The 13,021-nt window shown below is 38.2% G+C and overlaps 1 protein-coding gene across 2 annotated transcripts in view; it reads left to right on the forward strand.

Moving 5' to 3' along the window:
* Arfgef1 (ADP ribosylation factor guanine nucleotide exchange factor 1) overlaps window positions 1–13,021 on the forward strand; it is a 96,063-nt gene that overhangs the window by 63,732 nt on the left and 19,310 nt on the right. For both annotated transcript variants that reach the window (XR_003378252.1, XM_005361885.2), the window contains exons 23-29: window positions 3,139–3,229; window positions 7,072–7,112; window positions 7,204–7,373; window positions 8,016–8,167; window positions 8,305–8,477; window positions 9,234–9,394; window positions 10,138–10,268. Coding sequence is in view for 1 of the 2 variants with exons in the window: in XM_005361885.2 (XP_005361942.1) it covers window positions 3,139–3,229; window positions 7,072–7,112; window positions 7,204–7,373; window positions 8,016–8,167; window positions 8,305–8,477; window positions 9,234–9,394; window positions 10,138–10,268 (919 nt within the window). In the remaining variant the exon portion in view is untranslated. The remainder of the gene's footprint in view (window positions 1–3,138; window positions 3,230–7,071; window positions 7,113–7,203; window positions 7,374–8,015; window positions 8,168–8,304; window positions 8,478–9,233; window positions 9,395–10,137; window positions 10,269–13,021) is intronic.

The raw sequence follows: 13,021 nt of genomic DNA on the forward strand, positions 1-13,021 counted from the left end.
GTGTCGTCATGCTGCATCTCCTGTTTATGTTCGCTAGTGTCGTCATGCTGCATCTCCTGTTTATGTTCTCTAGTGTCGTCATGCTGCATCTCCTGCCTTATGTTCTCTAGTGTCGTCATGCTGCATCTCCTGCTTTTCTCTCCCTTCTCTGTGCTTCCTGCTCAGTTTTTCATTATGGACACATATAACTAGGTTAAAATATGGCGTGGGCTCACATGCTTCCATTATTTTAAATAACTAGCCCATCTTTCTGATACCTTTTCCTTCAGGTTCCTTTTATATATAATTAGCCTCCCAAATGTAGATCAGTTAACTATTTCATCATACATATGTCATAGCCATGAGCCAACACCATTATCCTCTTCTATATGAACTTTACTCTTAGTTAACAATTGTGTAATTAGTCTATTTCAGCCATGGACTAACCATTATACTGTATTAAAATTTATTGTGTGTGTGTCTTTCTCTGCTGGTAAAGTAACTGAGTACAATTGTATCTTTTTTATATCGTTCAGTTGCTAGCATAGAATTTGAATTCAGTGGCTTAAATGACATCTGTTGTCTGCATTCAGAAGAGAATTTAGTATTTGGTCAATAGGATCAACAAATACTTGTTAAGTACTTACTTTGGTTTTAATATGGATTAGGGTAGGAACATGGGAAAATGTATTTAACTTGAGTCTTTCAGGGAATTTTAGTCTGGGTGAGAAGGCACTATTAACATTCCTAAAGTGGTTTTGTACTATGACTCCCATGGGAAGCCTTACCTTCTCTGAGGAGAGGATGGGGAATGGAGTGAGGGGAAGGTGCAGGGAGTGGGAACAGGGATTGGTATGTAAGATGATAAAAGATTTGTTTTTTAAAAAGATAAATAAAAAGAATAAATTCTAATCTGAATAGTACTTTGCTAAATAAGATAAATGAGAACAATTGAGTGAAATCACTTCACTCACATTGGATGTGATGTCAGACACATACTGATTAAAATGTTAAAGAGGAGTACTTAAATGAGAGCTGAAGAATTTCTACCCTAACATAGTAAATAAAAGAACAGTGATGATTTAGGAGTATTGGTCTATAGGTGAAAGAATGTACAGATTGTAGAGGGAAGTAAGTCTGAGAACTTTCATCAACCTAGGACTGAGACTGAGAGAGCCTGAACTCTAGGAAGAGAAATACGTAGATGTGAAAAACAGATCTAACTATCTCAATGTAAAATTAAAAATGTTACATACCGCCGGGCGGTGGTGGCGCACGCCTTTAATCCCAGCACTTGGGAGGCAGAGGCAGGCGGATCTCTGTGAGTTCGAGGCCAGCCTGGTGTACAAGAGCTAGTGCCAGGACAGGAACCAAAACCACAGAGAAACCTTGTCTCAAAAAACTAAAAAAAAAAAAATGTTACAGACCTTCTTATTCCAAGAAGGAAGAACCAGGGCACAGTCACAACCAAGTCGAGCAAAACCAAACTCCATTAGTATGAATAACTCGGTGTCCAATACCGGGGATTTACCCAAGGTGTTCTGGGTTCCAAAAGGCTTTGGACGCTCTCTGCAATTCACAGTACCTGTAGTGTTGTGGTCGCAGACCAGCTATGCTCCACACTGCTGCTGTCCTTGGTGGCCAGGTCTCTGCTGCAAGGGGTCTACATACACCACTTCTGGAACCTTTCCAGGGCCTCTATTGCCGCCATACCAGCTCAGCCTCTCTCCATGGCACCTTCAACCCTGGGCTTCTGCTCAGCTGAGGCTGCCCCATCACTAATTGGTCTCCCTGACCTCTCAGTGCTAAGCCTCAGCACTTATGGTCCCTTAATGCCTTTAAAAGTGATACCACCTGGAAGACTCTTCGCTATTTCCAAATTCAACTGCCAGTAAGATACAACTTTAGCTTCCTCTGTGTGTGGACCCTGAGGACACACTTCTCAGAAGATGGTACCTCAGTGATGCTGGATTCTTCCTAACCATTACTGCTTTCTCAGCTCAACTGACTGACATGGTTTGTTGTCATCTCCATCTCCAGATAACACAGATTCTTAATACAAAGTGTCACACAAACAGTCCAGCAGTCTGAAAGGGCCTTTCAAACTTTCCTCTGAGACCCCCAGATCCCCATCATTGGTCCTGCTCTCATTGATCTTAGTGACCACAACAGCTCGCTAAAGCTTTGAAAACTCAGTGGCTTTTCCAGACCAAGTTTTCTTCCACAATCCTTCCCCCAAAACAGCATGGTCAGGTCTGTTAAAGTGATTTACCACTTCTGGTAACAATTTCTGTCTTGGTTAGGGTTTCTGTTGTTATTATAAAATACCATGACCAAAAACAACTTGAGGAGGAAAGGGTTTATTTCATATTACCACTTTCATAGAATTCAGGGCAAGAACTCAAGTAAGGAACCTGGAGGCCCGAACATCGTGACGCAGAAACCATACAGGAAGTTTGCTTACTACTGACTTGATCCCCATAGATTGTTCTGCCTGCTTTCTTATAGCACCCAGGACTACCAACCAGGAGGTGGCACCGCCCACAGTGAGCTGGGCCCTCCCATATCAGTCATCAATCATGAAAGTACACCATAGGCCAATCTGGTCTGGGCATTTTCTCAGTTGAGGTTCCCTCTTCCCAAATGACTAATTTGTGTCAAACTGACATAAAAGTAGTCAGGGTGCATACCAAAGATAATCCTAAAGTACAGTTTAAAATAAAACTAAGGATGTTGTTTTGCTTTCTAATATGAAATAGTTTTGGAAGGAGTGGATAGTTACAATATACACAGAATGTTGAATAAACTCTTATATAAGAGGTTGGAGATTAACAGAATTCTGCTGCCCAACCAGAACCATCTACAGAAGCCAGTAGAGCTACTGCATTTCTTGGTGTCTCACTTCTTAAAAATTAAGGAAAATTTTGCCCGGTACCACCAATTTTGTAATCTAAATTCATAGTGGTTTTAATTTGTGTAACCCTTGCAAGTATGTTTTATATATTATGTAGTACATCTCACTGAGTGTGTGTGTCCTTGCTTTTATTAGTTAAATACCTGACTTTAGAAATGTGTTTTAGAACACTTAGAGCGCTAAGTGCATTCTTTCCTTGAATTGTTTTCTAACTGAAATGGCACATACTCTCTTATGTGTGGCAGTTGGAGGAAATGTGGACTGGAAGCAGATAGCAAGTATTCAGGAGTCTATTGGCGAAACCAGCTCTCAGAGTGTTGTGGTTGCTGTGGATAGGTAAGGTGTTCACTTCCTCCCCTTCTCACTGGAATACTGTTTCAGCACTATTTTGCACCTTGTTTAAAAGGAAAAAATATTGTCCAAATAACTTTTAAAAGGTAATATAAGACTATTTTGTGACATGCTGTGATTTAGATGATGATGTACCTTTAATTTTGGTTCTCCAATTGTAAAATACAGGAATAATTTTAATTGCATAAAACTGTGTTACAATTGGTACTGGAACTACTAAGGAAATATTCTTGATTTAAAAACTCACAAATCTCTCTAGAAAATTATTCCCTTTTTTTCAACTCTTGGAAATTAAGCTTAGTTTATCTTTCTAGATAAGTGGTGTAAAACAGCTTGCTGGATAAAGTGAATGGATTTTCCTGGAAGTTCTCATTATATGCTTCTTTGGAAAGGTCTTTAAATTTTTTGCATTCTATACATTTCTAGGTATTCCCTTTTTAGCTTGTTTTCTAAAAGAAACTACATACTATTTCACTATAGAATATTACTTTAAAATGCACAACAAATAGCATTTTATATTTTATAGCAGTCTTTTGATGGTTCCTTTTTTCCAGGTAATTGCTCTCAAAATTGAAACCACATTTTACAACACTGGTATTCAAATTTGTTAAAACTACTTATGTTTGAAGCTTTCAGACAGCCTTTGATTGCTGATCTTGAGACTCAGACTGATTCATTATTTACTTCAGATAAAACTGTGGCGAGTTGGGGTGGAGCATACCTGTGCATACCCACGTATCAAGTGTCTTTTTCCAACCTTATTTTTTGAAACAGTCTCTCATCGGTTGACCTGGAGCTCACCACTTTGGCTAGTATAACAGAGGATTCTCTTTTTCCACCTCCAGTGCTGACATTATAGGTTGCAGCTGCGCCTGGATTTTATTTCCATGAGCTGGGGATCTAAAAGGTCCTCAAGCTCTTATATGAGCACTCCATCCGTAGAGGCACTTTCCCAAGTACAAACAACTAGATTTGTCAGTGGCTCCTAATCCTGAAAGTACTTTCTGGAACTTCTTTCTTGAAACAAATTCCTAGTGTTTGGTGTTGGGTGTTTTGTGTGTTTGTTTGTTTGTTTGTTTGTTTGTTTTGTTATCTTCTTTGTGTAGATTCTAGAAATACTGCCTATCATCTTGTATTTAGCATGAAGACTTGTGACGTACAGGGTCTTTGACATGTATTATTTTTTATCATTATTTAGGTTAGCAAGACCTGAATGTTATTGTCCTCAGTTTACAAATGAGAAAATTGGAACAGAAGGGTTTAAATAAGTTGCTCATTCTCACAACCGGCTAGTTTTGTATTGATGTTTACAGTGTCTGTTTAGTTCTCTCATTCATAGAGAAATCTGGGGCGTAGAACGTGCCTGTGGGTCTATCCAGAGCCCTTCTTCCTCTATTCAGCTTCAGAGTCGGGTAGTAATTGCCATTTTTGCTCCCAGGCTATCTTCCATTCAAATGATATCTCCGTCTTGTAGAAAGTCATCTTTATTGTCATTATGATAATCTATTTAATATTACAAAAACCTTGAAAAAGTTAAGGCATGACTGTAAGTGCGCCTGCAGGCTGCTGTGCTCTGCAGTATGGCTGCATTTTAGTGGAACATGGCTAGAAATAGAGCGGCCCCTCAGAAGCTACCAAAGTGAGTAGGAATTTCAACACCCTTTCTCGGGTTGCACATCCCCCTGCCTTCTACCATCATGACTGGGTCTCCAGAGCCTCTGGTTGCTATGGTAGTTCTCTGTCCATGCCTTGTTCTCCAGTCTTTCCCATCATTACAGCCTGCATCTTTCCCTGCGATTGCAGAGTCTCCATTTTCTGCACTACACTTTACCATTTGCTTCTTTTTCTCTCCAGTTAAATCCTTTCTTATGTCTTTGTCTTTGCTTTTGTTCTTTTATAATGTTTAAATATTTTACTCTGGTATGTTTTGTTTACTGCTTTGCCTTCCATGAGAATACTTCTAGTTTGAGAGAAATCAGCTGGCTTTTGTGCATAGTCTAGCAGTTTCTACTTTGGTTGATATGAGAACTTTGTAGTTTTTCTGTATTTTATGTTCTGGGTTCAACCTAACCATTGTGCTAAATGGTATGGAGTTCTCTTGATGCTCTCCCATGTTTGTCTCTTGATACTCTCCTGTGTTTGTCTCTTGATGTTCTCCTGTGTTTTTCTCTTGATGCTCTCCCGTGTTTGTCTCTCGATACTCTCCTGTGTTTGTCTCTTGATGCTCTCCCGTGTTTGTCTCTTGATGCTCTCCTGTGTTTTTCTCTTGATGCTCTCCCGTGTTTGTCTCTCGATGTTCTCCCGTGTTTGTCTATTGATGTTCTCTGGTGTTTGTTTTGCCAAGGTTTTTTTTGTTTTGTTTTGTTTTAGTTTGGTTGGGGGGGGGAGGTTATTCTGTTTTTCGTTTTGTTAATTTTCCGAGACAGGGTTTCTCTGTGTATCTCTGGCTGTCCTGGAACTCACTCTGTAAATCAGGTTGACCTTGAATTTACGGAGATCCACCTGCCTCTGCATCTCTGATTAAAGGCTTGCGCCACCACCATCTGGCTTATGTTTTTGTGAAATTTTTTAATTACTTACTTCGTTTTACCCAAAAGAACAGTACAGCAGGAGCTGAGATTTTACATTTGCCAATCTGTTTTGTTTTTTATTGTTACACTGAAGATTAACATTAGTTGTATGTGAGACATTCAGATTGTGTTAGAGAAAAACTAGAATATCTTGAAAATGTTTGCTGCAAGTTTAATTCATGTAAATATGATGCTGTATAAAGAGTATTTAAGGGGACTTTGAAGTCAGCCTGCTGCAGTTTGAATCTTGACTCTGGCACTTACTAGTTCAGTGCATGAGTTTTCTGCTTACAGACATTGCGTTATAATAGCTCATATTGATTATTGAATGAATATGACTATATTAACTAGTATATATATACATATATGTGTGTGTATATATATATGTGTGTGTGTGTGTATATATATATATATATAAAATACAAGGATAGTACTTCCCAGTGATTGGTAACTACTACTCTTAGTACAGTATTTTTAAGATTAATATTTGAGCTGGCTCTGCCTTTGAGGTTTCCCCTTTATCATGTATATCTAGTTTTGAAGTTTTAACTTGAGGAGTGTTATATTTAGTCTCCTCATACTGCTGCATAAAAGCCAGTTCCTGGTAAAAAGAACAGGTTTTACTTGTGTGTGCTGAAGTCTCTTATTACAGTGATGCAGAAAAGTGCTTAGGAAGGAAGGCTACACAAAACTGAGTCTTGTGGCCTATCCTCGAACCCTTGAGTATCATCAGGAAACTGCTTCAGCCAGTTCTTGGGTAAAGTGAGAGTGTTTGTCATTTTTTGCCATTTTTAAGTTCCAAATGAATTTTCTAATCAAATGAACATTGCTTATAAAAATAAAATATAACTATCTTAAGAGCTTGCTTAGGGTTTGAGATACATATAACTCAGTGGTAGAGCATTTGCTCAAGGCTACTAGTAGATTATCAGTAAAATTTGGAAATCCCATAATTTCTTAGTAAGCCAACTCATTGCTTTCATAGATTCATATTTTCTTATCTTTAGAACCCCATGAGGTGCTTGCCTCATATTTGTGGAAACGTAATTAAAGCTACATTGTACACTCCTGAGTACAGAATGTAAGTGGGAAGGAGAAACAGTTCAGACAACTCTTGTTGGTAGGCTGTGTGATGAATAAATATTCATTTGGCCTTCTTAAAGCACCTAAGAACTGTTAATACTCCAAGCCATTACTTTTGAGTTGGCATAACAGAAAGAAGACTTCTTAAGTTTTTTAATTGTCTTTTTTCCCCAGAATATTTACAGGATCTACACGGCTAGATGGAAATGCTATTGGTGAGTGTGAATATTTATTCTACTCCTTTCCATCCTTTTGGCTCAAAAGCTTTAAAATTAAGATTAAAATGTAAGTGTGTTTATTTTTTAGTTGATTTTGTTCGTTGGCTCTGTGCCGTGTCCATGGATGAATTGCTTTCCACTACACACCCAAGAATGTTTAGTCTACAAAAAATAGTAGAAATATCATACTATAACATGGGAAGAATACGACTGCAGTGGTCTCGCATTTGGGAAGTTATTGGAGATCATTTCAATAAGGTATTTGGGTAATTATAGTATTTGTTTACATTTGCAGTAGTTTTTTTTGTTTAAATTTTCCTAGTCATAATCTGATTTTTATTTCTTCTAAGCAGTTGTTTGTTACGGTTGTATAATTAAATGTAGAAAACCTTTCAGGATCGTCTTACAAACTTTTATTACAGGTGCTTTAGGTAGGTTGAGGCAGCTTGGGTTACATGTATAGCAAGATCCTGTCTCAAAAAGGAAGGGCTAGAGAAGTGGCTCTTGCAGAGGACCCAAGTCCAGCTCCCAGTGTCCACGTCTAGCAGCTCACAATCACCTAGAGTTAAAACTCAAGTTTCTGTTTTCTACTCGACTTCCTTGGATTCACACACACATGTACAAATACATACACAGACGCCACAAATGCACATTCACATATAGTTTTTTTTTTTTAAGAAAAGCAAAAACTTTGGGTTGCTTTCTTTTTAGAAATGATTGCTGAAACTTTTGACAGTTTCACTAAAATATCTTTTCTATTTTTCGCATCCTGGTGCCTCTGTGAAGAACCTAGGATTCATCTTCTTTTGCTGATTGTTTTATGCTTTTTTGTAAGGAAAGAGTGAAAAGTCATAGTTTTGCCTCTGACATTAGCATCTTGGTCTTGTTGCTGCCCTACAGGTTGGTTGCAATCCCAATGAAGATGTAGCCATATTTGCAGTGGACTCCCTGAGGCAGTTATCAATGAAGTTTTTAGAGAAAGGGGAACTTGCAAATTTCAGATTCCAAAAGGATTTCTTACGGCCTTTTGAACATATAATGAAACGAAATAGGTAATATGTTTTCTTCTTTTTTAGTTAAATATCAGTAATAGCTTAATATGTTCTACTCCAAAGAGAAGAATTTTTAAAAAAGAAAAGGGTTGAATTTTATGTGGATGCATATTTAAGCAATTACATTACTATTTTAGGTCTCCAACAATTCGAGATATGGTTGTACGGTGTATAGCACAGATGGTTAATTCTCAGGCTGCAAATATTCGCTCAGGATGGAAGAATATTTTCTCCGTATTCCATCTAGCTGCCTCAGACCAAGATGAAAGCATAGTAGAACTTGCCTTTCAGACAACAGGGCACATTGTCAGTAAGTATTCCTTAGCTGTGTTCAAGTGCAGCCAGAAAAGCTGACTGTGTTCAGTTGACTTGTGGTGCTGGAGTAACTCAAAGCCTGCGACTTGCTAGGTCAAATACACTAACAACAAGTTGTATTTCCAGCAGCTGGGCTCTTGAGGCAAAGCACTTTGATTCTTATATTGTTCTTAACCACTGAATCATCTCCTCTGACTTTGTGGGAAATTGAAGTATTAAGGATGGAATCTTATACAAGTTAATCTTGTATAAAAGATAGTGATTAAATATTTGTTGTGTAAGCGGGGTGGCCTGAGTTTGGGTCCCCAGCACCATCAGAAATAATCTGAGCATGGCCAGGCACATCTGTAAACCCAGTTTGTGTTTATGTGGGGTAGGACTATCTTGATTATCATTTAGTGAGTGAATTCTTAAGTATTAAGCATTTTACTTAAGTATTTCAAGAATGAAATGTCCTTATAGGCATGGTTAAACACAGGTATCCAAAGAGTAGTAACTCTGCATATCTGCCCAATAAGCGTTAAGGTGCTCCTATTAGTTTATTATATGGTGTTTAGAGTGTGAACAAAATAGACACATCTTACTCAGGACAGGGTAGTTGTGAAGAGAACCCATACACATTTTTTTTTAGGTGGCAAAACCCTTGACAACCTGTTAGAAGTATGTACTCCTTTAGAGATTAATATATCTTGGATACAATTAAAATAATTGAAAATGTGTAGTTATTTCTATTTATTTTTCTCTGTTTTAGCTCTTGTATTTGAAAAACACTTTCCAGCCACTATTGATTCTTTCCAGGATGCAGTGAAGTGTTTGTCTGAGTTTGCATGTAATGCAGCTTTCCCAGACACAAGTATGGAAGCGATCCGACTAATTCGCCATTGTGCAAAATATGTGTCTGATAGACCTCAGGTATAGTAGCATCATTTAGTAAACAGAATACTGCTGAGTAATGGGTACAATGTGAAGTCTGTATTTGTTTGGAAAGTTACTGTACAGGAAGCATTTACTTTGAGTCCAAAATTAGTTTGAACTTGATTCTGAGTTACAGTTCTCCCAAGTAAATAAAGTTTTAAGTTGTGTCCATAGTTGCAAGGCAAGTAAAGCAGAAAGAGGCCTGGCCTGTTTCTAAGAATCCTGAACTACCGCCTGTCTGCCTGTGCCTTGCAGCACTGAAGTTACACATGGATGAGTGTGTACTTAAGCACTGAAATAAAAGACTGAATTGACAGCCTTGCTAATTTGACCTTGAATATCTGAACCTATTCTGTGTATATGTGGGGAAGGAGGTATGTGCACATGTGTATAGGCATGTTTTTGTGGAAGCCAGAAGCATTAAATGCCCCTAGAGCTGGAGTTAACAGATTGCTAACCACCTCACAGGAGTGCTGAGAACCAAACCCAGTTTCCTTACAAGAGTAGGATGTGGTCTTATCTGCTAAGCTGTGACTAGTCCTGTAAAACCAACTTTTAAAAAAAAAGTCTAATCAAAGGCTCTTTACAGATAGTTATAAGTCTTCAGCTTTTTGTGAATTATTATATATTAAATTTCTCACTTTTGATTGGTAAAGCACTTAGTGTTTTTCCTGAGAAATATTGCTGACTGTGTCAGAATATGTATCTTTGCCTTACTGATTGCATCCTTCCTCTCGAAGGCTTTCAAGGAGTACACGAGTGACGACATGAATGTGGCCCCTGAAGACAGGGTGTGGGTGAGAGGGTGGTTCCCGATTCTCTTCGAGCTATCATGTATCATCAATAGATGCAAATTAGATGTAAGAACCAGGTAACAATGCATATTTGAAATTTAAGTTTTGAAAGATTTATTTTTATTCTCAATAACTTTTATTATTGATAAACACAAGTTTACAGGTAGAGACCACAAAATTATTGTTTTCTTTTAACCAAATATATTAAGAATTAGAGAGAGAGAGAGAGAGAGGGGGGGGGGAGGGAAGGAGAGGGAGGGAGAGAGAGAGAGACATCGATCGATCTTGCCAGCCAAGCTGTGATGGCATACAGCTTTGGGGGGGGGCAAAGGCAGGCAGATCTCTGTGAGTCCAGGCCAGCTTGGTTTACAGAGCGAGTTCCAGGATAGCTGGGGCTACCCAGAGAAACCCTGTTTTGAAAAAAAAGAAAAGAGTTAGATAGGCACATTTTAGACTATATTTATAGACAGAAGTTTTTGTTCCACCTGATTCCATAACCATTCTTTCCCAAGGAAACACATAGAGGCTTATATTAATTATAAACTGCTTGGTCTATTAGCTCAGGCTTTTTATTAACTAGCTCTTACAACTTAACCAATAATTCTTAACTAGGTTTAGCCACAAGGCTTGGTACCTTTTCTCAGTAATGAATTATCATTTTGCTTCCTCTGCCTCTGGCTGATGACTGGTTCTCTAACTTTCCTCTTCCCAGAATTCTCCTAGTCTGGTTGCCCTGCCTGTTCTTTCTGCCTGGCTATTGGCCATTCAATGTTTTATTAAACCAATATCAGTGACAAATTTTTACAGTGTACAAGATGATTATTTGTCAGCATTTCCTCTTTTATCTTTTCAAAACAAAAACCTTGAATCTAATCTCCATCCTTTAGTTTTTTCCTGATCATTATCCATAACAACTTGTAACTAGTATGCTAAACCAAGACAAGCATCCATAATCCAGTTGGGGGTGGGGGATGTGGGCGTAGTTTTCTAGGCTACTTCTTGCTGATTGGGCTTGCTGGTAAATCTTTGGGGGACCCTGAGAACATTAGGATTATGGTCAAATCTTGACTGGAGTACTCTATGAAACTATGTCACCTCAACTTACCACCTTGAAGCTGTTCTGGATGTGGAACGCAGAAGAAACTGCAACAGAGAGCCATCTGCTCCTGTGGGGTCTTTCTTGATTGAACCTGATTTTTCTTAACCCAGAATGAATTCACAGCCTCTTATTTCCTTTGGAAATAAAAGCAAAACCTCTTCTCCAAAGTAACATACCTTTTGACTTAAATTTTGAAGTCAAGGCATTTTCAAAATATGTAGGTTAGATTAATCCAACAGCATTTATAATCAAATGTCTTTTAGCAGCTATTGCTTCTTCCTCAGCAGTCAAACAATTCAAAGACAACACAATAACATGCAGTACCCATCTTTATGTAACTTTTTAATTTTTGGTTTTTTAGGACAGGGTTTCTATGTGTATCTTTGGCCACCCTGAAACTTACTCTGTAGATTAGGTTGGCCTCAAAGTAAAGGAGATCAGCCTGCCTCTGCCTCCCAGGTGTTGGGATTAAAGGTGTGCACCACCACTTCCAGCTACACTGTTTCTTTTTTTAAGGACTTTATCTTTTTTTTTCCTCTCCCAAGTCTACATATATTTTTAAACACACTGTAAAGCATTTGGAAGTTTGTTTTTCATCTGCATCTGTCTTTACTGCATATCTCTATCTTTTTCTGACCACATGAGTCTTTATTCTGCTAAGGGATATGGCTAGGATTAAAGCTGTGACTTTGGTAGCTTGCTGTGCCCCATTCCTTAGATTTCTGAGAATCTGTCTTTATGGCAGAGGTACTGGCAGGAACTGTATTTTATTGCCACAATTCCGTGGAGTTTCAAGGTTTATGCCACTGCCAACAAGCCTGCCTTAGACTGCTCATAAACACCATTTGTTTGGTGACAGAGCCTCTTAAAAGAGCCATAGGATTTTTTTTTCTGCTTATACTGAGTCAGGAAGCCTCTCTTAAAGGAGCCACAACTCTGCTTTCATCAGCAAAACAGACCCTCCCCGAATAAAGTGGTTACCAAGACGCTGAGCTTGACTCTGTCCTTGTCTGTCTAGAATCCTTTTTTAAAGCTTTCTCAGACTTTATATGGAAATTCCTGCCAAACATTTGGAGGGCATTTGTAGATGGAAGTTTTTGTCCTGTCTAGTCCCACAGCCATTCAGTTCCAAAGAAACACACAGAGGCTTATATTAATTATAAACTGTTTGACTAATTAATTAGCTCAGGCTTATTATTAACTAGCTCTTACAACTTAAATTAACTCATAATTCTTGTCAGTGTTAGCCATGTGACTTGGTACCTTTTCTCAGTAAGTTATTTTCATCTTGCTTCCTCTGCATCTGGCTGGTGACTGCATCTCTGCCTTTCTTCTTGTGTGTTCCTTTCTGACTGAATGGCTGCAGGTCTACATATAATAATATGATTACTAAATATATTAGTGGGAAATGAAATATATTACTTTACTTAAATCTGTCTTTTAGTCTGTTTAATACTATGAACAATTTTTTTTCACATGTTTCTACTCAGAAACTTCAATAAATGACAAAATTTTTTTCCTGGTAGATGGTAGAAGCATTTTTTAAAATTAATTAGCTCTTGTTTTGTTTTTGATACAAAATGTCATGTAGCTCAGGCTGACCTTAGGCTCCTGATCCTTCTGCCTCTCCCTCATATGTACTCATGCTTACAGAAGCGACACTGGCTAAAAGAATTTATAAAGGAATAGTCTTGAATTTTAACAAGTTGCTAAAGAGGTCCTCTGCCAAAC

Source organism: Microtus ochrogaster, linkage group LG5, assembly GCF_000317375.1.
Source record: "Microtus ochrogaster isolate Prairie Vole_2 linkage group LG5, MicOch1.0, whole genome shotgun sequence".
NCBI classification, from domain to species: Eukaryota; Metazoa; Chordata; class Mammalia; order Rodentia; family Cricetidae; genus Microtus; species Microtus ochrogaster.